Below are 24,071 nucleotides of genomic sequence, written 5' to 3'. Positions count from 1 at the left end.
TTCTCCCCACTCACATTATAATTGAATATTCAAGATGGCACATACCCAGAAGAGCAGCAGGATGCTGAGCCAGCGGACAGGACTTGTCTTAGCAGATCTGCAATAGGACTTTGCCCACGGGCAGACTTTGAAATATATGAGCGGCCCATTCGTGGACCAGTAAAAGCAGCTACTCAGTGGCCTGCATTAACCTAAGTTTTTAAAATAACTTTACATGTCAGTTAAACAAAATGTCAAAATAAAGGCAAAGCCATAGGAGTAGAAAGGAACTTTTTGGTTGCATGCGTTTAAAAGCGCTTAGTTAGGCAAACGGAATACACAGGCTCGGTTACGTCTGAGTCCAGTACAGCATCTGTCAGTGTCTACTTCCCCCCCATGGCTGTCTTTAATTTATCTAACCCTGAATTTACCAGTAAAGCCAGTCTCCATGGAGTGCCAACAACTTCCTAGGCAGCAAATGCTGTACTTGACCTAAGAATATTCAACCAAATTGGGCAAATCCTAAATCCAAACAAAACAAAAAAACTTTCTTGAAATTATTTGTATTTTCTAAGCAAGCTTATTACTTTTCAGAAATGAGTCTACTCTCACACTGCAGAGATAGAATGAAATACTCTTTTTTTTATTCATTCCTCTTAAGAGAGGCTCGTGTTGCCCAAATTGGCTTCAAACTTGCCACCTGCCACCTTGACCTTTTGGTCTTGCCGTCATCATCTAAGTGCCAGGATGTAGGTCTGGGACATTGTACCCAGTTAATATGGGGTTGAAGATGGACCTTGGGGTTCTGTGCATGCTGGGTGAGAAAACACTATTGTTTTCTCATTGTTTACTTTTTCTTCAAGTACTCATCAAAATGCCTATAGAATTGTCTTTTTAAAAAGTTAGAACAGTGTAAAAGAAAAAGAAACTAAAAACCCTTTTCTTTCTTTCTTTCTTTCTTTCTTTCTTTCTTTTTTTTTTTTTTTGAGATTTTTGTTGTTTGTTTGTGTCCAAGACAGTTTCTTGGTGTAGCCCTGGCTGTCTCGGTGTTCACTCTGTAGACCTGGCTGGCCTCAAACTCACGGAAGTTGACCTGCCTCTGCCTTTCAAGTGTTGGTGGTGTGCACTACCACCCAAGACTAAGACACAGATGTCTTAAGGGCTTAAGCAAAGTGCAAAGAGCCATGAACTCCCACGTGCAATTTTGATAACTATATGGTAGCTGATAGGCTTGTCCCTTCTGTTCCTTAATTCCCTTCTAGCCATAAGGTTTCCATAACACTAACACGATAAACACAGCCTGTACTTTTTTTTTTTTAACTTAAAGCATCAGCGATGACATTGAATTTCAGAGAATCTTACTGTAAGTTGAATGTAACAGGATGGGTAGGAAAGCAAAGGGTCAGGAGGCATATAGCTAGGAATGATGGGGGAAAGTACAGAGAAGAGAAGTAAAAAGATATATATATTTGTCTGAATCTTATCTGAAACCTAAAGGAAGACTTCATTTGTAGCATTTTATGAGGACAGGGACACACACACACACACACACACACACACACACACACACTATGCCCAATGTATGGTAAACACATTTCAGTTGCCTCTGAGGTCATTTTTAGTGATTTTGTTGCTACAAGGACACAGTTTAGGTGACTAAGAAGCAGCAGGCACACCACAGGTTTATAGCCGTTCGGTTCTACTCAGTTGAGACAATAACAATCTCAGTGCATAAGCGCGTTGATATCCCCTCTATTTTCTTCTTTAATATTTGTGGTGATAGTGTGGGGGATATGATGGTGTCGGTTTTATATGTAACTGTATTTGTCACATATAAAATGCAGGGTGGAGAACACCAGTTGTTGATAAATAACGTTTTCTAACTTCTTTGGGCACACAGCCTCCCTCAGCGTCTGATGTGAGCACGTGACAAGGTCCCCCTTCCCATACTGACTGGATGGCAATGGAAGAGAGGGTCACTTATAGTTACTCTGTGTCGCTAGAGGTGTTGAGGTATGAGGGTGAGGCAGGGCAGGGACAGGCGGTCAGACAGTACTCCAGATGACGGTAACTATAATGGAAAAGGACAAAGTGGACTCTTCGTGTAGCACGTTCTATGAAAAATACCACTGAGGAAACATCGTCTATACAAGCAGGAGATGATCAGATTTACTTCTAATGGATCATTGACCTCAAATGGTTTCCAGACATAGCCTGTGTATTCATGATGGTGAGAGTTCTTAGAAGATAAAATGGAAAGACGCGCTCAACATGAAAGTGCCCAGATACCACACTAAGCAACGTCGATGAAATTATGCCGAACATTACAGTGCAAATTCACTATTAAATCAACCCACAGAATAGGCTTTCACTAAAACAATACCCCTGCCAGGTCCTACCATCTAAGAGGGAACACATATCCACGCCTCAGTATTCAAAAGGCTTCCACCTGAACGAACCTCATTAAAACGTACGAGCACAATAAATGCTGTATAAATTAGAAGGAGCACCGTACACTCACTCTCTCTCTCTCTCTCTCTCTCTCTCTCTCTCTCACTTCCTTTCCTTTTCCTTTAGCAGGGTCTCAGAATCCCAGGGTTGCCAAGAAGGATCTTGAACTTTGGATCCTCTTGCCACCGCCTCTCACGTGCTAGGATGACCGGCATGTGTAACCACATCTGGCTTTATGTGGCGATGTGGCTTGAAACCAGGGCTTGCTGCATGCTACGCACACATTCTACACACTGAGTTAACAGCTATTGCGCCATGCTGAGTGTTTCCAAATAAGATAATCTTAAGCTTTGGCTGTTTACAGATACCTCCAACAGCCATGTTTATTGTGGCATTATTCACAGTAGCCAAGATATGAAACCAATCCATATTCCTATCAACAAATGAGTGGATAAAAATAAAAAATGTGTCATATATACACAAGAAGAATTAAATGACATCAGCTGCAGGAAGATGGATTGAACTAGAAATCCTCATGCTAAGTGAAATGGCCAGACCCAGAAAGGCAATCAATCTCTTTTCCCCTCTCCCTCTTACACACACGCACACACGCACACACGCACGCACACAGATGAGGACTATCTGGGAGGAGAAAGGCAGACAAGGGAAGGTAATGGGGAACAAATATGAACAAAGAAGATGAGTATGCAAGTATGAAAATGTCTTGATGAAACCCATGAGTTTACATGCTCACTAGCATGGTTTATATGTAAGCTCAGTACATGTAGACCACAATGTAGGTCCTGGGGATTGAACTCAGGTTTTTGGACTCATCTCACTGGCCCTTGTAAACAATATTTCAAGGCTTTGACTGTTACAATTTTGGACATTAAGGCTGTAATACTTATTAGCTTCATAGATAAAGGTACTTAAAAACATTTTAAATCTCTGCCATATGAGATGGGACAAAAGGTTCATGCTTTATGTATTTCATGCACTCTGCATCCTACACTAAATATTCATGTGTTTTTACATGCTTAAAGATGATCTAATTTGTCATCTCAGAGTTCAAAGATGCCATTTGGAGTGGGGATACGACTTCCAATTACACAGCGCCATATAACATTCTGAACTATTTCAAAATTCACTAAAAGGGCAAAAGAGGCTGCGAGCTCTATCTGAGGTCCAATCTCGGGAGCCCTCAGAGACTCTTCTATAGATTGTTTAGAAAGATTAAAAGAATCCTACCTTGCCCAGTCAGCCAAAGATCCATTAAACATGAAAGAGACCCTCTGCCAATGGGGTCCCATCTCACCGCAAAGTGTACGGCTGGCTAGTCTACTTTCAACTTGTTTTCGTGTTTATTACCTCATTTCCTGGGTGAGTGATGAAATACAGGAACCATCTATAAAGATGGGAAGGACCACCCCATTGCCTCTTAGAGAATGGGTGACAGTCAAAATCATATCTTCCCTTTCCTAATGTTACACATAAAAGTGACTGAGATGCTGAAAGGAATGAAGCAGAGGATGAGACAGAGTCACCACGGCAGACGGCACAGGGGTCCAGAGATGAGGGAGAGAATAAAAAAGCAGGGGATAAATAACAGTAGGGTTGAGAGAGGCAGCACATGTAGTCAAATGGTCCGCCAGCTTTAGGACTCAGTAATGACACGTGGGTGGCATCTCTAATGGTTCCTATCTAGTAAGAGAAAGAAAACGTTCATCTATGTGGCTTGGATTAGTTTAATACAATGTCTCCTCACATGGGAAAGAAGATGTTTTCTTTGTCCTTATAACCAGGATGTGTAAGGAACCCAACTACGCAGCTTAGCAGGCCCCCTTCTTAGAAATCAGTTCTCTGGAATAAGTCAAATTGCATCCTATGAATGCCTCTTAAATCTGTGTCTGTATTAATAACTTTCACAAAATCCATTGTTCACAAGTCCTAATGATAAAACTGAGCCATAGAGGTTTTGTTTATATACTGTATAGCCAAAATGTACCCCTTCCAAAAAAAAAATGCATTCAACTGGGAATGCCACTGATTGACAATACAGCAGACCGCACAAAAGCATACATCGGGCTCAGAAGGCCGAGGCTCTTTCCTGTCTTGCTCTTGCACAGAGGGTTAACATGTCTGCACAGAGGCAAGACAAGAATGCTAGGACAGCTTCAAACAGTACTGCTGGGGTGAAACTTGGATAGAAAAGCACACCTCTCCCTAGCTGGTTTCTCTGGTTCATATCTTATTCCTTTTCACCCAAATTTTATCAAGCAGCCTTGACAAAAGAAAACAAAACCCAGAGTCTTCATGGGTGAACGGTTGAGTAATTCAAGGGTTCTCTCTTAGTAAGATGAGTTTTGACTAGGTGAAAAGGGTACTAAAGAAGAAGAAGAAGAAGGAGAAGAAGAAGAAGAAGAAGAAGAAAGAAGAAGGAACAAAACCAGTAACAACTTTAATAATGTTAAGTTTCTGGAGAGGTGGTAAAATTGTTGGCAGTTTTGCAAGCATTTCTTCTCAAGCCCAAAGGACATCATGGTTGGAAGTTAGAAAGTGAACCGATTTGGTCCCTGTTTGGTACCACATATTGTTTTGGTTGATCATCAGTTAGCTTTCTATTTTTACCAGGAGTGATGTCATAACTGTTTTTAGGTTCCAGTTTCTGGTTGTGTGGAACTCAACACATAGTCATGCTTCTGGGTGTCTGCGTCTAAGGCTGTAAGCACGTGTGTGCGCATGCGCGGCAGAGAATGTGCTGCTCATAAGCAAACTGTCCACAATATCCTCAAACACATTTTTGGCTCAAAGTCAAAAACAGAAGCTAGCACATGGCACACATATGTAAATCCCAGAGTATGGGAAACTGAGGCAGGGGGATTGTTTCAGCCCAGAGTTCAAGGCCAGAAAAAGAAAAAAAACAACCCTAACACAGGCTTCAGTTACGAAAATATTGAAGGTATTTGGTATATCACGAGGCAGAAAGATGAGTGACTTTGTAATACATAGATTAGCCTAGAAACACCGATACTCATAAGGATGAGTTAATATCTGAACTCTACTTAATCTGATCTATAACTCACATGGAAATTAATAACTGAATTTCCATGGGAATGTGATCTGACATATAAGCTGAGCCAGGTTCCTCATGAATAATTTATACAAATAATTCATTTGGTAATATTTATGAAAAAAAGTATTCATTATAAAAGTAAACAGAAAAGAGAAACAGGACAAAGCCCCGGGAAGCACCAAACAACAGAGGGCCCAGTATGGAACAGTGCCTTTAGGGTAATGCATTTAGTTAGCTAGGGAGTCTTTCCCTGTTCCACCTCGAAGGCCCCCATGCTCCAGGAAAAACATCACAGCCTCTCAGGGAGCAGAATTCAGGTTGTCAGTAGTCTCAGAAACTTCTAGACATACACAGAGACTTGCAATATAGGTGACAATTGCATTCGGATACATCTACTGCCTATTCCACAAGAAGCTTGAGGTTCCCTCCCCCCTCCTCCTGCCCAGTTTATCATCTGTTCTATTAGCTGAGAGGTCCCCTGATATCTCTGGTGTGGGATTTTGTAGAACAGTATGCTGGCTGAATATGTGAATAGTGTCCTCATCATTGCTAAGGACACATAGTTGACTTGCTCTGCAAATATCAACTGCTCCATTGACCAGGTGACAGTGTTAGGTTTCTCTTATGTTAATTTGTCTTAGTATTCTCTTCCTGCATCACAGACAATGTCACCCCCAACCCCAAACAAAACCCTTTGCTCTCCTCTATATTTTTGCAAGCCTATTTCTCCTGCTCGGCCAATTGAAGTCTTTAGAGTCTGCCTTACCTCCACGATGCTTTTTAGATCTTGCACGTAGGTCCTCTCTGTCTCCAGGATTTCCTGTACAACTCGATCCACATAGAGAAGCTTGGGGCTGGTGGCCGAGTCTGCAGTAGTCTGGGGTGTCCCATTCGCGTCCACTCTCCACGGAGTCCTGGGCTGCCTCTCGCTGACCCCGTCCATGTTCTGTGGCCCGGAAGGGTTGTCCCTCTGCAGCTCGCTGCTGGAAAACGGCCGTGCTGGAATCAGCTCTAGCTTTATGGCCCCAGCTTCTTTATCCTGGTGAAATAAGCCCAAGTGGCTATTTGAAACCAAAGTCATTCTGCTGCCAAAGGAACCATGGCTGTCCCTGGAGGAGGCTGACGATGAGGTGGAGCCGAAGCTGATGGGCCGGTCGCTGTCGGAAAGCTCCATAGTTTTGGGTTCTGGGAACTGGGAAGGTTCAGCTGTGGTCCTTGGATCAGGAACTTGATTTACAGCTGATGGCACTTCAAGTTGCAACCGGTGGTGTCCATCTGCTTTCATTGCAGGATAGAAAAGACAAAAGAAAGGTCAGTGAGCGTCCTCTTCAACAGAAGGAGGAAAGGAGGTCAAAACCTACCCCAGGTGCAGAGCATCATTAGTGGAGGCGGCGGCAAGTTAGCTCAGAAAGGCAGACTGAGATGCTGATGAGGGCTTCTGAGTGTCCTTTGCTTTGTCCTCTGAGCCTGCTGGAAATGCAGCCTCAGGCTCTGCGGGATAAGCCAGGGTACCCTAGACTGTGGGAAGCAGGGCATCCGCACAGTTTCTAAGTGCGACCACCTGAGCTGACTCAGATGCAGATGAGCCCAGACTTACCGACTTAAAGGTTCTGTGGTCTGGGCACTAAGAACAGGCAACTTTAACCAACACCACAAGTGGTTCTTAAGTGCTGAGAAAGGAGACTAATTTTTACAGAATCTTGAGAAAGGTTGTTTTAGATTTTAAGTGTTCAAGTGTAATTCCACCATTTTTTTTTAAAGTAAGGGGCCCGGGGCGTGGAGACCAACTGATGTACACTTCATTCATACAAAGCACTGGGAATAGAGCATCATGAGTACTTTTTATGTACTAGCAAGGCACAAAAGACAAACTGAAATAATAACACCCACATCCCACGTAAAACGGATCCCTCACCTTGGCCTTTGCCTAAAGCCATTCTTAAAACCTGGCGGAGGCAAGTGGATCTCTGTGAGTTCGAGCCCAGCCTCTACAGAGTGAGTTCCAGGAAAGCCAACGCTACATAGAGAAACCCTGTCTTGAAAAGCCGAAAAAACCAGCACTTCTCACGAAGCTTGACACCTGACTTTGATCCCCAGGAACACAAGAAAGGAGAGAAGTGACTCCTGCAAGCTGTCTCACATTTCCAGCCGGCCCAGAAGATGCTTTCCAAACGCCCCGTGGCACGTCCCTGCATCTTTCTTCCTGTAACACACAGTCTCTTTCTCTCCCCATGAATAAGTGTCATAAGAAAAGCGACCTGCCTAAGACAAACAGACAAACATGGCTTTTGTAGTATCTATTAAGTTATAATATTCAAGAGCTACTGGAATAAATTTAGCGTGCCACATGCCAAGCCATAAAACAACAGGAACTAAATGATAAGAAAAATTAAGCACCTCTGGCTTGTTAGCATGTACGGGGCAGCACAAGGTGAGGCTATCTGCCAAGGTGACAACAAACGTGGTAGAGGAGAATCACCCTGGCTTCAAAATGGTTGGACCTGAGCTTAAACACTCCAAAATTATTCTTATGAAACATGCATGAATCCTATTTTTTTTTTCCGGCTGTCAAGGCAGGACCAGCATTCTCCACCCCTCCCCCAATTATAGTGAGATTGTACCTTATGATAAGAGATTTGATTTGATTGATAGTGAAATTGGCAGGTCAGCTCACTACCAAAAATCTCTGTTTAGAGGTTTATGTTAGAAATGGGGGTGGGGTGGAAGGAGAAAGGCAGAGAGAGAGAGAGAGAGAAGTATGCTGGAGAGGTTATAATATGACAGATATAATAAGAACGTAGATCGATGGCCATTTTTGATATGAATGTGAGCTTGTTTTGACTTTATAATAAAAACCAAACAGCTGCTACCAGTATTTTCAGAACATAAGTCCTTCAGAACGCTGCCCTTTTCCTGGACTATGTGCATAGAAAGTATTAGTGCCAACTTAGAAGACAAATGTTACAATTTTGATTAATACAACACGAAGTCCTTCACTTTGGTTGACAATAAGGAGTGGTGAGAAATACGTAGGGACTGAACACACCTGGTATGACCACCACTGCAGTCATTGGGATGAGTTTGCTGCGACGTTTTAAAGCGTTTGAAATATGCTTTCTGCTTGCTCTATAACAACTTTATAGCCTATAAAACAAGGATTGGTCTGTAGTTAAAATGCACTTGACCTAAAAAGCTTGATCCAACTTGAGCATGGCGAAGATCCAAGAAGTGGCCATGCATTCAGACACACGCATCCCAGAGTAAGACTTGCCACGGATCAGACCTGCTGTTCAGAAAATCTAGAATGTGATAGGCTGGGGAGATGGCGCAGTGGGATAAACACTTGCTGTGCCAGTGTGAGAATCTGAGTTCAGATCCCTGAACTCACATAAAGCTTGACACGGTAGTGAGTGCTTGTAACCCTGAAGCGCCTTTAGCAAGATGGAAGGTAGTGAGTAACAGAAGAATTTCTGCAAGCTTGCAGGCCACCTAGCCTGACCTACACACACACACACACACACACACACACACACACACACACACATATACAGAGAGAGAGAGAGAGAGAGAGAGAGAGAGAGAGAGAGAGGGAGGGAGAGAGAGAGAGAGAGAGAGAGAGAGAGAGAGAGAGAGAGGGAGGGAGAAAGAGAGAGAGAGAGAGGGAGAACGAGAAAGAGAGAGAGGGAGGGAGAAAGAGAGAGAGAGAGGGAGAGAGAGAGATTTCTTTTAGTGGCATCCACCATAATTGTGACCCTGATATTGATCCCAGGAAATGTCTACTCTCTTGGGAAATAAAAGGTCCAACAAAGCTATGATTTAGGGTCAACATAAGTTAGATATGTTCAATACCAAAGGCCAGGACATCTGGAAAGTCCAACAATTGACTCCCATAGATGAGACTGGGTGGTTTCCAGGGCAAATACCCACTTCCTAACTGGACAAACATCATTCTCTTTGTGGTCTAGAAAACATCTTTAACATACTTACAGGACACTAGGCACTATACTACCCAGATGAGCGAATGCAACACAGAGACCCAATTCTTTCTTATCATTTCTTTTCTCTATTTACTTTCACTCTAAGCCTGAGAGATCGAAGGGGAATAAATTGGTTTTAGATTCTAAATTGTGCTGCTATGGATGCGAGCACCTTTGAAGTATTTTCAAAGATAGGAAAAAGTGGAATGTGATGGGGAGGTTGACAGGCAACCCTTTCTGGGTAGCTCTTAAACAGAAACATGAGTAGGTGCTGGTCTAAAGATGCTCAGATCAGGCCACAGAAGCCCCTGGGACCAGCCTACTCTGTAATTGCTAGTTAGATAACCTCATTAAACAGAATCTGTATTATTCAGCCAAGCTTACTTGGCTAAAAACCTCCCAAAACTACCAAAGACAGAAGTAAGACATTTAAAATCAAGCCAACTAATAGCATGTGATTTGAGGTTGTACTTGTCAATGAGTAACACTTTTTATGTTGACCCACGGCTTAGAAGGTAATTATAGTTTTCTCATTTAAGGCAACATGCTTCATAAAAACTGTCTAGTCTTGCTCTCACCTCCCTCAAAATAACTGAAGATTTCTGCCATCTCAACTCTTCTGTTTAATGTAAATCTCCAATGGTTAATATTTATAAAAATTGTGCTGCTCAACATGGTAGTCACTAGCTATGTGGGGCCACCGAGCACTGGAGATGGGGCAGTCTGGATGAAATGTATAGAGTTCATGCTGGATCAAGCTGAGCATGGTGGCACACTCCTGTGATCCCAGCATTCAGGGAGACAGAGGCAGGGGGATCCCTTTGAGGGTGAAGCTGGCCAGGACTAACTACAAATTGAGTCCAAGACAGCCAAGGCTACACAGAAAAACCCTGTCTTGAAAAAAACCAAAAACAACCACCACCACCACAAACAACAACAACAAAACCCAACAACAACAACAACAACAACAACAAAGAATACATGCTGGATTTAAATGACAGTATGAAACAAAACTATCTCACTATTCTAAAATACAATTTCCAGAGGTAATCCACATAAAATTATTAATGAAGTATTTGATAGTTTTTGTAGGGCAAGCAATCCCATCCCTGTCTTCTCTTTATTTGTCCTTCAAACATCCATTATTTTCGTTTCTTTCTTTAGGATGCCACCATCAGAATCAAAAGCCCTACTTGCTGGCTCTAACTTTTCTTGAGCTGACTTTGGTACACAATTTCCCTGAATTCACGTCCCCTGGATTATACACAGAAGGTGAGGACTTGAGGGTTCCCCAGCCTGCAAATCCCAAGGAGCCTGTCGTAAGACAAAGCTTAGACCCTTCCCACCATAGGGATAAAGGAGGGACCAGTGTCTGATCACTGCTATTTGTGACATCAAACACTCCACATAGTTTCTTGGAAGACCCACCACCAAAATTTCTTTAGGTCTTCTTTAATATGTTATTATTATTTTTATTAGAATCTCAGAACCAGTGACTCCTGGGTAAAGCTAGTATAGGATCGAGCTGCTTTGTAAAAATGCGTCAGAGGATGGATGTGAACCCAAACGCTGCACAATCTACCACAAAACTCCCACTGTTTATTTCAGAGCTTTAAATGTTTGTGTCCCCATCGGGTCGTGAGGACACCTCTCCCTTGAGTGGGATTTGAATTGAATAGGAGGCCAAAGAGAGAACACAGAAGGAGACATCCAGGAACATCCCATTGTCTTCTGATCAGTCCACTACAGCCTTGAACCTGGGCTTCCTAGCCACTGAGACTAAGAGCAACAACTTTCTGTTGTTCGTAGTTTTCTGAGCTTAAGGTATTTTGTTATAGTAGCTTGAATGGGCTAAGGTGCTAGTCCGTGGTAACTAAGAGGTACAATGGCTGCCTCGTTTGTTGGAATTAAACGGGTGGTCAATGCGGCTAATGCTTTCCGATCAGTTGCCTTAGCTGAGTGGTGATACAGCTAGTCTAGTTAAAATGGGACCTAAAGGGAGTCCTGTAAGCCTTGTTGTCATTTGTATTATGACTGGGGAACACTGGGAACTGTCCATTGCTTTCCACCCAAATTGACTCTTTCCCTCGCTGAGGACATTTCCCAGGCTCCTTTGCTTTTAGATAGGGCCACATGTATATGGTCAAGTCTTCATCACCATAAGTGATGTCTTTCCACTGGGGAGTCTATTCACTAAGGCGTCAGACATCTTTCCTCCACATTCTTTCCCCTTCACAGTAGAATGTGGATGTGACAGGGACTTTGCCTCTGACAGGAAAATGATTCCAGTGCATCCAGCATGGCTGAGGAAGAAGGCAACCGGAACCTCCAAGCCACCATAGGAACAAGTCTCACTTCCTGGAACCACCATGCTGGGGGCAGCAAGCCAGGAAACATGCTGAGAAGTCCAGAGGTGTTCAGAAGCCCCCTGCTCCGGTCCCAGCAGCTGGAACAAGTGAGAAGCCTTCAAGCCCATGCACCCCATATCAGATGACATTACAATCTGACAGAACCCAAGGCCGAGTGTCTCCTGAGTTCCCAGTGTACAGAAACCCTGAGAGGTTATAACCGATTATCACTGTTTCTAACTACTGAGGGTCCAGGGTGATTCGGCTTAGGGCAAGATATTACCCAAGCAGATTTGTCTTCCATAATACAAGTCTACATCAAAATTGCCCTTAACACCTTCCCAACACACAAAGTCCTTGAATTTCATGTGTTACATCATGTTTAAAAGATTTTATAAAAAGAAAATGAAAACTAAGCCAACCTAACTAGAGGTTAGGTACACAGTGCTCATAGCTGAAGCATGAAACAAACTCTATAGTTTCTGGTTTCTAGTCTGTCATTCATCGTATTCAGCAGGGAATCATAAAACTATTCAGGCAAAAAGAGGCTTGGAGATGAGAAAATAAAGTACACAGATTAAGCGACTTGTCTAGAGCACTTGGCATCTGTAACCTACATTACACATATGTGTGCGCGTGCATGTGTGCGTGCGTGTGGTGTATGTGATGTGTGTGATGTATGTGACATGTGTGGTATGTATGTGTGTATGTACATGTTTACGTATGTATGAATCTATCCCCCACTCTATGTACAGAGATCAAAGGGTAGAGTAGAAACTAAATTTTGACATGGTGATTTCCTCTGGCCAGAGCATCTGCGTACTTACGCTGGTTCAGTGTTGTTTTACTTGGCCATCATCGTTGGTTTCATGCCCTGAAAGTGAAAGAGCTGGACCAGATAGATGGCTTTCCAGGCCCCATTCAACCTCCAGGATGTGATTCCAACCCTGAAGTAACCAGAGGGTCACTAACTGATACCCACAATGCCTAACTGCAGTCAGGCACAAGTCCCAACTCCGTGCTAACACTGTCCTATATGGTACTAATGCCAGGCTTTAGCCAGTAAAGTTTATCACTGACTGCCATAGGGGAAAAAAAAACCCACCACCACCAACAACAACAACAACAAAACCCAAAAACAAAACCAAAAAACCAAACCAAACCAAACCAAACAAAAAAACACTACCAAACTCTAGTTTTAATTTCAACTCAAAAAATAACCAGCTCCAGATTCACTTTGAGTAGGGCTTTCCTGTTAGCATGAAACTACTGGACTCATGTAGTAAGTGAACAACACACACACACACACACACACACACACACACACACACACGCCTCATCCATATGGAACATACTTCCCCAAACATCTCTGCATGGTTGGGAAGGAGGTACAAAGCAAAATGACATTTTCTTTAAAAAAAAAAAAAAAAAAAGTGGACAGGAGAGAATTCCAAGGGAGGGACAATAGTACTGGGTAAATAAAACCCTCCCCAAAGCACATTCAACACTTTCTTCATGAAAAAGAAGGAAGGGAAATTGAAATGCCTAACAATAGAGGTCAGAGTAAACAAATCCTCCTGGAAGGCACCATATAAAACAATTAAATGCCAGGCCCTCTTAGGTCCTTAGAGGGGGTTAAAAAGCAACTCTATACTCAAAATACACAGCTAAAGAAAGATGAATGGCTTAGTAATGAGAACAGTGGCATCTCAAATTTACATTTTAGATACCAACTCACTGCCACAAAAAGTATACACTGTGAGATCTTAGCACAACTTTCCCCAAGTAGCAATGGGTCATTGTTCTTGCACTGTCTATCTAAAACTATATCTTAATCTTCATTAACTGTAGCTTTTAAAATCTGCCCAAATTACTTAAGGAAGCTAAAACCACAGCACCCATCTGTATCAAATATTTAAACATTTTAAATGAACATAATTTGATTTCCATATACAGTTTGTGATGAAGTTAAATCTACGCAACTTAAAAAAAAAAGTCAACATCACAAAGTTGAGATAATTAATAGGACAGAGTAAAGTTAGATTCCAGTAGACAATAACATTGGATACAAGCCCAGCTGCCTCTCCACTCCAACCGTTTCTTTTGCTAAAAGCACTTTCTACCAATAGCACACTCAAACACAACTGCATCTCCCTAGCCCACTTTGGTTGCCACGAGCTGAGTTGCTGTAACTGCTAAGCATGAAGTCAGCAAGCATTCACGTTGCCCTCCCTCCCCGACCCCAGCTCAGCCTGCCAGAACCTCAGTAAGAAAGGATATTAAAGTGTGGAGCATTCAATGCACGCTTGGAAGTTTTCTCTCCGGAGCCAAGAACATGAGCTCTCCAGTTATTCCTGACTTTAAGGGACGATCAAAGCCAAACGAAACCCAAACAAGCAAAACAAAACAAAACTAAGCCAAAACAACAACAACAACAACAACAACAACAACAACAACAGCAAAAACCCAAAACCAACAGCATAATACAGACTTCAGTTCACACGCAAGGAGGTAGGAAGGGATGGTCTGGATGAAGTCCACTGTCGATAACTTCAGGGCACGGCATTCACCGCTGGGACCTGTGTGCTGCACACAGCCGAGCTTCTGTCCTTGCTGTGTTGTAAAGAAAGCTGGCCGTGAGCGTTTCTGTGGCTGCTGCCGGTGCCTCAGCAGCTTAGCTCCTTGCAAACACTTCCACTGGCACCTACCTGCTCTCCACCCAGGCTGAACAAGCCTGTCTTTGGCTCCTGCAGTGGCCGCACTGGGCGCCCAGTCAGGTAAGACAAGAAGCTTTTTTTTGACTAGTCTGTGCAGCGTCTTCCATGGAAATATTGCATGAGTCAGCTTTTATCTCTCAAACCCAACACACAAAGGCTTTACAAAAAAACCTGATTTGCAACTTTCTGCTTGCCTCCCCCCTCCTCCGCCCCCCCTCGTGCATAGACCACAGACTTCAGCATCACAGAGAGCCTTAAATGAAACATGACATCATTCAATTGAGAAACAGGACAATAGACACCCACTGTGGGTAAGTTGAAAAAAAAAAACTGCAGCGCACTTTGCTGAGCGACACCCTACGGTTTCCATTCTTTTGTGCACATCAAATACAAGCCACAGTCTGAGAGCCCGTTGGCTTTTACCTTCTGGCTTGGGCCACTGTTCTCCACAAGCCCCACGTTAAAAAGAGCTGGATCTTTGGCGGGTCAGCTATTTTCAAGTTCACTTCCTGGCTTAGAAGCTTGTGTGAGAGTGAATCACACAACTTTAACAGAGCTTTTTAAGGGCTGTCCGGGCTGACTAACACCCAGTTGAGGGTGCCCTGGATAACCTCAGTCTGCTAGCTGCACACTGTACACTTCAGGCAGCACAGCTTTACAGGAATGCATTTGCACCAGACTTTAAACAAGAGTTTTAAGAATCTTGTCTGTAGGCAAATGCCTAAAATCAAGATGTGCAGACATTTCCTTGGGAAAACAGTTAAGTTCCATGATCTTATATGTATAAGTACTAAGTAATAAATACAGACTAATCCAATTCCTCCATTTCAGTAAGTTAGACTTTGAGTTATTCGAGATTTTAAATTTCCCTAAGGCCACCCACTCCTCTTTAAAAATGCTACATCTCACAAACACACAGACACACATATGCACAATAAAAGAAGATACAATGCTGTCTATCTTGAGATAAAGTTCCAATAAAGGTTTATATTTATACATTGATACCCAAGACTGGATTTCACTCATCTGTGGATGCCTTCCTTACATATACTGACCTAAAGGGATCCAACCGTTTTCAATGCACATTCCACGGACAGCCTTCCGAAGGCTGTGGTTATGAGAAATAGCGTTCACAGATCATCTTTAGTACAGCAATTTCTATCACGCCTATTAGGTGATTTGAAGCTAACAGCATAATGGGGTAATTTGTTTTAATGCCCATCTCCTTTGAATGAGTCTGTGTACACACGGGCTTCTTCCCTCGTTGCTTCAGACATCAACGCAAGTTTGGAAGACACTGTAGTGGGATGATTGCGCTCTCATACCCGCCAGGTCAGTGGAGATCATTAAATCCTGGGTTCCAGGAGGTCTTGTGAGAGGAAGCCCCCTACCCCCACCCCCAGGCTGTGAAAACAGCCTAACCTTTCCTTTGTGACCACCATAGTGGCTTCTTTGTCCTCACCAGTGTCCCACACCAGACCCCAGATGCACCCTCCTTTGCACTTAGTGGAATTCCTTCCTATCTAATCTCCACCCCAAACCCTATCTTCCATGGTCCCTACCGGTCAAACAGCTACTTACTATGCTCAGAGTGAGATTCACAGAGTCTCCTACTTAATCATTTTTCATCATTTCTCCCAACCCTGAACTGTCACAGCTGAGGGAGGTAGGCAACCTTTCCATGCTGTAGATTTTAAACTCCTAGATGGGCACAAATAAACAGGAGTGTGTTAGCTTATATGCATTCTATGATACATAGGCCATGGATAGCGAGTTAACTACTTCCGTAAACATGTTTCTGCCCTTGGGTTCTACACCCCTCCCCAAAACATGTTTCTGTTTTTAATATTTCTGAGAGATACTGTATGGGTTACAAAAACAAAACAAAACAAAAACCAAAAACAACAACAACAACAAGAAAACAAGCTATTACAGCCTAGCTGCTTTATGTGCGGCCAATAGGCAATTTGCTACATTCACTCACTAGACAAGTGATAACTCTAAAGGACAGATCTGAAGTGACAGTACAGACCAGGCCACTCCTATGGGACAGTCATGAGTTAGTTTATAGGCAGTTCCTACTTTCTGAAGAACATCAGCTTGTAAAAAGACCTCTCATAAAAATAACTTGCAAGTATCTGAAACCAACTACATCATGCTTACAAATGACAAAAGGTTAAAGTGTTTTGAATCTAAGTTTTTAAATTATGTTTTTTTCCCCTTCAGACCAGGACACACACACACAGACACACACACACACACACACACACACACACACACACACACACTTTGTCTCTTTGTATTTGTATACCATAATCTTCACAAAATGAAATTAACAAATGCATAGCATATAGGGCCAGAGGATGGATAGATAACAGCAGAGAGGAAAAGAAGGGGGAGGAAAAGTCACATCTTAAGATTGGCCAACCAGGGGCCTTTCTCCTTTCACCCCATGGTCCCGTTTTCTTACAGCCCCACTGTGCTCCACTCAAATCATACAAAGGCCTTGCATTCCAGTCCTTCCCAGCTCACAGTCCACCCACCAGTTAACAGCTCTTGGAAGGGAACTGCTCTCTGGTGGCCACAGCCTCTGTGGATATAGCAGGAAAAGCCCTCCGATATAGTGACGGCACCAGGGCTGTTGTCCTTGCCAGTCCTTGCTGTTTGACTCACTCATTAGCACCAAATGAAAAGTAGATTTTGCTCATCAACGTTTCTTTCCAAACACAGTGAGATTAGTCATATGTAAGCAAACATGTGTCCTCCTTGGTGGATAAAGACATATTGATGCAAAGCAACTCTTTTTAAACCTCATCCAGCACTGATTGTATAACCAGGAGGAGGGGCCTTTTTCCACGTTGTCTCGTGGAATGAGAAACTGAGGCACGGAGGAGCATTGCACACCTGGATGTGTCTATTGCAACCAGAACACATGTGAGCGAGAAAGGAAGGCTCGGGCCAGCAGGTGATTTAAAGTCAGCAGGGTGAGAAAGTCTCCACCAGTGAAAAAATATAAACCTTCCTAGAGCCTGCCACAGCCAGGAATGCCACCACAAGCTGACTGTCCCTTGCCTAACTGCTTAGGATCGGTGGGGTTTCAGAATTCTTTGGATTTTGAACTATTTGTATATACATTATTTATCATGGGCATGGGACACAAGTCCAAACGTGTTTTCATTTATTTAGTATATACAGGTGTGTACATAGGTTGAAATTAGTTTTAGGTAACATTTGTCATACTTTTGTGCAGGAGATGAAGTTTTGCGATCTGGAATTTTCCATTGTGACATTATGTCAGCACTCCACATGTTTTGAGATCTTGTGGTTTTCTGATTTCACAGTAGTTCAGAATCAGATTTTGGGCTTAGGGTGCAAAACCTGTGCTAGAAACTGGCTCTCGGGCTACAGAGAGGCCTCTATTAGTAAAGTGTGTGTCTTGCAAGTATGAGAACCAAGATCAGTCCCTAGAGGTGATGACACACATGTGTAATCTCAGGGATGTTGAGATGGGAGGAAGAGGAGGCTGCACCTCATTGGCCAGCTACCTTAGTGTACTTGGTGAAGTTTTAGGTCAATAAAAGACCCTGTCTCCAACAAAATGTGAAAGGTACCTAGGAAAAGGCACCCACAGTGGTCCTCTGACATTCACATGCATATGAACTCATACAGATATGCATGGATGTGCACACATGTGTGTGAGTGTGCATAACGTGTGTGTGTGTGTGTGTGTGTGTGTGTGTGTGTGTGTGTTTTCCCCTTCAGACCAGGACACACACACACACTTAAAAAACAACCCAAGTCTTTCTTGGTATAGGGTATAGGTAAAAGTCATGAGTAAAAACTGCAGCTCCCCCCTGGGAAGAACCCTCATGCCAAGAATTAGCCTGCCCATTCTTCTAAGAACTACCCTGGGATGTTAGAAATGGGATTATAATGCTTTTGTCTAGTTGTCTCGGGTGATGAGGGGAGGAATGCGTGCCGTACAGCTGCAGGGGCTTTAAGACTGGCCGCACTGAAACACTTTGCAAACTCTGGAGGCAGCCAACAGCGCCAAGAAGCTGGACAAGGATGGCCCAGAAATGGCAGGAAAGGCGTGTGTTGGCGTGGGGGTGGTGGTGGTGGTGGTAGGGGGCCTCAAGAAAGGAGTCAGCCTTGAGTCAGACAGGATCAGAAAACTTTAGAAGGCTGCGTCATGGTTTCAGATATAAAGGTGCTGGAAACTGCAGGAGCTGTTTCAAAGCATATGTCAGAGTTTCTCCATCAAACACAGCAGTTGAAAGCCAGAGGGGGAGGCGTGCAGAGAAGACCCTTCTGTGGTTTTAGGTGCTGCTGTTAGCTCTCATTTTCTAAGACAACTAACAAAACCAACTTTTTTCACAGGCTTTCACAAAACATTCCCAATTTGTGTTTAGCCTATTAGAACTTTTCCTTTGGCACAGAGGCAAAGTAGATATTATCACATTTTCTGAGTATATTGCAGGAAAAAAAAATGTGAGGAACACCCAGGTCAGTGGCATAGCCCAAGCACCCCACATCTGCCCAAGCGTCCCTTTGAAGGGTACACAGACTTTCTCTTGAAAGTGAGTGGAAATGGCCACACACTTGGTCAAACAAAGAGGCTGACCTAGCAATTTTCTCTCCAAAGGGCTAGTTGTAAAGCAAGATGATTTCAATGGCATCTGACTTTGTTTCCACCAATTTAGAAAGTATTTACTCTCAGCAAGAGAAACCGTGGCTTAAGGTAGACGGAGAGCATCTGCCTACATTGGTACCCAAGAGCTAAATGCGCCAAGAGTAGCTGAACCACACACACTAGTAACTCATGTCAGTCAGTGGAAAGGCCTAGTTTCTCCCCTCTAGCTGCTGCTGCACTAAATGTAAGAACGGAGGGACGCCTATAATCCCAGCACTCAGGGAGACAGAGACAGGCAGATCTCTGTGAGTTTGAGGCCAGCCTAGTCTACAGAGTGAGTTCCAGCACAGCCTTAGCTAAGTAGAGAAACCCTGTCTCAAAGGAACAAAAACCAGGCCAGGCAGTGGTGGCGCACTTGGGAATCAGAGGCAGGTGGATCTCTGAGTTCGAGATCAGCCTGGTCTACAGAATAAGTTCCAGGACAGCCAGGGCTACACAGAGAAACACTGTCTTAAAAAACAAGTAAACAAACAAACAAACAAACAACCTAAAACCAAAACAAAAATTGGAGTAAACAAACACACAGCACCCACCTTTTTCCCAAACACTGGTTTTCACAGCCTGCCCTCCCAAAAGACTCAGCATTGAATTTTTCTCTTGCATTCCTACCATGTCAGCCAGGCAGGGAATGGGGTGACCAGCTCGCTTCCAGACCCTCAAATCTTGCTCTGCTGTAGGCGTTCTTCTACCAGCTCATGTCTCTGTGCCGAGGGCAAGCTTTAGCTCTGTCTTGTCCTCTGCTTTTGTTAGGACACTGGCCTTTATTCTCCGGAGCAATGAAATCAAGCTGTAGCTATTTCTGAACTGAGCAGCTTTCAGATAGCAAGCGAGCAAATATGTTGCAAATAGCTTCTTGCTTTCAATCATCTATCAGTCCCATCTTTAAGGACACCCCTGGAGGACTTGCTGTGCAAAGCACAATGGAAGAATTATCCCTGGAAAATGTAGTTGGCTTTTAGACACATTTCTTCCCCCCCCCCCCCCCCCACCCTCCACCCCTCCCGGGAGATAACACACATCAATTCCATTCACAGTCAGAGGCCCTTCACCACAATACACTTTTGCAAACACTGACACAACGTACTTCAATTTGAGCAAGGGTGTGCAGCTGAAATCCCACAGTTGCAGCTCCAAAATTCTAATTAAAAAAGAAGCCTTCCAGCTTCAGAGGAAACACTGCTTTCACACCCCAGCAGAAGAGGCAACCCCTGTTTGCTGGCTTCTCCCTCTCCTTGCCAACACAGCTCCCTGGGTGCCCTCGGGTGAGAGAAAGAGGCACGGGCCAGCTGTGGCCAGATGTTGCATAGACCCGATGATGGCAGCTCCAGAAGCAGTTCTTAAAACAGCAGAGGTGAGGGTATAAGCTTTCAGGGTGATCCAGGCAAAGTGCTTGGAACAGTGGGAGAGTTCGTTCAGATGCCCCGCTCACATTCCCTCTAGGCATCATGAGGGGGAATCCTTGTAGATCTCCCTGTGGCCCCCAAACTACAAACATCACGGGGTTGTTGTAGTTTGATGCACAGCCTATGAGCAAAAGGATTTATCTCAGAGGAGGCTATGAAGGATGGTTGGATCATATATTTAGTTGATCTTGACCAAGGGAACCATCCTACTCAGGTCGAATGTGTAGCAGGCCAGAAAGAGCATCCATGCCAGGAAAGCAGCACTTGGACCTGGGTTGGGTCGGGGGTTGGGGGTTGGGGGGTGGGGGCGGGGCGGCTGCTGAGGTCTCTGTTCCTTGTGAGATTTGGTTTTAAACTGAAGAAGGCAGCGAGGACCACAGATCCGAGCCTGTGATTCCAACCGTCTGAGTTGCCCATGGGTTGCCATGGCGGACTGTTCTTTGTGGTCTAGAAGGCCTGCAATATACATAGCAACGGCTTGAGGACCCCCCTCCTCGTGGCTTTAACAGCCTCCCCCTCACTCGCCTGCAGTTAGAGGCAGGTGCTATGTCCCATGTTTCACACTGGGGTCTGTCCTCGGACACCAGTTTCTCCTTCTTGGAGCTGTTGTCAGGCAGGATGGGACAAGCCTCAAATCCATAACCGACTAGTGTGATGAGTGCCAGACAGCAGGCAGTGTGGCGCGCCACAGACAGAAACAACTGTGACCACGGTGTGTATGTTTGCTCTGTTTCTCCAGCTCATCTCTCTTCCATGTTCTCAAACTGTCCTTCAGGTAATAATGAGGAAGAGAGAGAGAGAGAGACTCACCCCGGACATAAGGTGCAGCTCTTTTAGGCTGCCTTCCCACGTACTTCCCACTGCAGTCTCGTGGAGCAAACCCAGGGCTCATCTTTCATCTCACATTTAATGACTTGGGATCCAAGCTGAGAAAGTCAAACTTGCTGAAAGTCTCAGGGAGCCCCGGTGCTTGCCTCATCCCAGTTCCCACAGGGGCACATGAACTAACTTGTTTACACTTAGAGAACAAAGGGGAGAGAGAGAGAGAAAGAGGGAGAGAGAGGGGAGCTTGGGGGTGGGGAGCTCTGCTTCAAGACAGGTTGGTCTTAATTAGGTCCCCAAACAAATGTAGCCAAATTTACTGTGGTTCATCTTGAATAAGGCCCATCAAATCCTTAGCAAATATAAGACAGAAGAGAAAGAGAGCGGGAAGGAGGCCTTTGGTGGGGTGTTGTAAGCAGCCACCTCTTTTGTTTCCCACTAGGATGTTGTCTCTACATTTTTGTTAATGAATATGTTTATTGGCAAAATTATAATATGAGGGGGACAAAATAAACTCACATGACGGCAATCCTTATGTGCTGAACACCAGTCCATCTTCCCCCCTGCCTTCCAGGACCCTATTTTGTCGCAAGGGATGGACTCTCTGCTCTCTTCCTTTCAGGTACCTAGGCAGGTTTGGCGAATTGGAAGTGGTAATACTGTGATGCAAGAAGAGAGGGGAAGGAGGCATTTCTTCCTCCTGTTTGTGTATCTGGAGTCTGATGTTCAACAGTGACCACTTCTGAGCAGTTCCCCTCTGGGCCTCTCTCTCTTTACCTGGGGCTGTTCACTGGTTCCTCTAGGGTCCCTGTGGGTTGTCATGGATGCAAAGGCATCCTGCTGTGGTTGTCTTGCCTGTGGTGGCATCTCTGGCCAGGTTCCCTTAGCCACACAAACCCTTCCAGTGTGCCAGAGGGGTGAGTGCAGCGTCTTGCTGCTCCTGGCTTGCCATACTGACTCTGGAATCTTGGCCTGAAATGCCAATGACAGTCTGCTTCGTAGGTTAGTTCAGACTATTAGCCTTTGGTTTTTTACTCTGAGCTCTAATCCCAAATGATAGTGCTTCTAACTTAATGTTTGCTTGTTTGTGTCTAGTTAGTGACATAAATGCTTAATCGTCACGAATGTATTTCATGTTTGCTCACATCTCACTCAACAGTTATTGAGTGGCTACCATGGACTGGATATGACCTTAGGTACTGAAAGCAGAGGAGATATAAAGCAGTAAAAACCTTGCCTTCCTGGAGCTTATTTTCTAGTAAAGTACAGCCAGCCAGCCAGCCAGCCAACCTAATCCTTTGGTTATGACCTATCAGTATTGGAGGAGTACTGTTGAGATATTCTAACACAATTCCTCATCTGGTATTTGGACATCTCGCTATGAGTGTCTGGTTTATGGCTTGGATCTTGTAATTTACTAGGCATCTTATTCTGACTCAGGCTACCTGCCCACTTGGAGGTAGTTCTGAGTTTGTGGTTTTCTTTCTCTTTTTATAGTGATAGATTGTGTTTGTGGGTGGGGGTGTGGATACCAGTGCCATGGTGGATATGTGGAGACCAGATAAAGAGCTTTTGGGAGTTAATGTTTTCTTTCTACCTTGTTGGTCCTGTATGGCTTGGTGGCAAGTACCAGAAAAACCATTTCACAGGCCCTGTTGTGTGTGCATATGTGTGGGTATGCATGCATACATGTTCACAAGGGTGTGTGTGTGTGAGCATGTTGAGGGCAGAGGTCAGTTTTGAGTGTCTTCCTCTACTGAAAGCCACCTTGTTTTTTTGAGTCAGGGTCTCTCACTCAACCTGGAGCTCATTGATTCAGCAAGATGTACTAGCAAGCAAACACCGTGGTTGTTCCTGCCCTCGCCTTCCGGGTGCTGGGGTTCTAACTGCACAGGCTGGGATTACAGGTGTGCATCTACGTGCTGGGTTTTCTTCCTTCCTTTCTTTCTCTTTCCTTTTTAAAATCAGGTTGTCATGCTTGTTCAGCAAGCACTTTACTGACTTCCGCTTCCCGGTCTTCAACTGTAGTCTATTCTGACCTTGGGCTGATACGCACCACAGGGGAAGGGGACAACACGGGACAAGACACAAAAGCAATCCTGTGTCACACTCCCCCAGCCCATACAATGCTTTAGTTACTAGAGATTTACTATTAGGGTTCTATGCATATTCACTTCTTTCAAAACAGGTTTTCTCTGCCTCTGTAGCCTTGGCTGTTCCAGTCAGGCTGGCTTCGAATTCACAGCGATCCTCCTGCTTCTGCCTCCCTGAGTGCTGGGATTATAGGTGTGTGCCACTGCGCTCGTCTTGATACAAATATTTACTAGAAACTACCCTGGAGGCAGGGATTCACGGCAAGGGGCAAGGTGGATACTTGCATCCTTGGCTCTGGGCACCCTGGGATATCACCTGGACATTCGTCATGTGTCTCAGGGTTCTGCTTCCCTGTTGCTTCCACTATAGGGTTTTCAGACTCGCCACCGTCCTCAGGCCAACCTACCACTGTAAACTCCTGAAGATACCATCTTTAAAGGGGCGTCTAGGTAATACTCTACCCTCTGTGGGCCTACGGTTTGGCCAGGCAGTTTGGCACAGAAACGATCACATA

The 24,071-nt window shown here is 44.3% G+C and overlaps 1 protein-coding gene across 15 annotated transcripts in view; it reads right to left on the bottom strand.

Annotated features, from left to right (window-relative positions):
• PLEKHG1 (pleckstrin homology and RhoGEF domain containing G1) overlaps positions 1-24,071 on the bottom strand; it is a 211,379-nt gene that overhangs the window by 75,402 nt on the left and 111,906 nt on the right. For 7 of the 15 annotated variants that reach the window (XM_084777818.1, XM_084777811.1, XM_084777819.1 and 4 more), the window contains one exon: positions 6,270-6,778. In XM_084777818.1, coding sequence (XP_084633944.1) covers positions 6,270-6,677 — 408 coding nt within the window. In that variant the 5' untranslated portion in view covers positions 6,678-6,778. Of the gene's footprint in view, positions 1-6,269; positions 6,782-14,319; positions 14,514-14,536; positions 14,674-24,071 lie in introns of those variants that run through there. The other 8 variants (XM_084777823.1, XM_084777824.1, XM_084777812.1 and 5 more) reach the window with 4 other exon arrangements.

The sequence above is a fragment of the Acomys minous genome (assembly GCF_964271855.1).
Source record: "Acomys minous genome assembly, chromosome: 3".
In the NCBI taxonomy this organism is placed as follows: domain Eukaryota; kingdom Metazoa; phylum Chordata; class Mammalia; order Rodentia; family Muridae; genus Acomys; species Acomys minous.
This window is presented reverse-complemented; position numbering and strand designations above follow the sequence as displayed.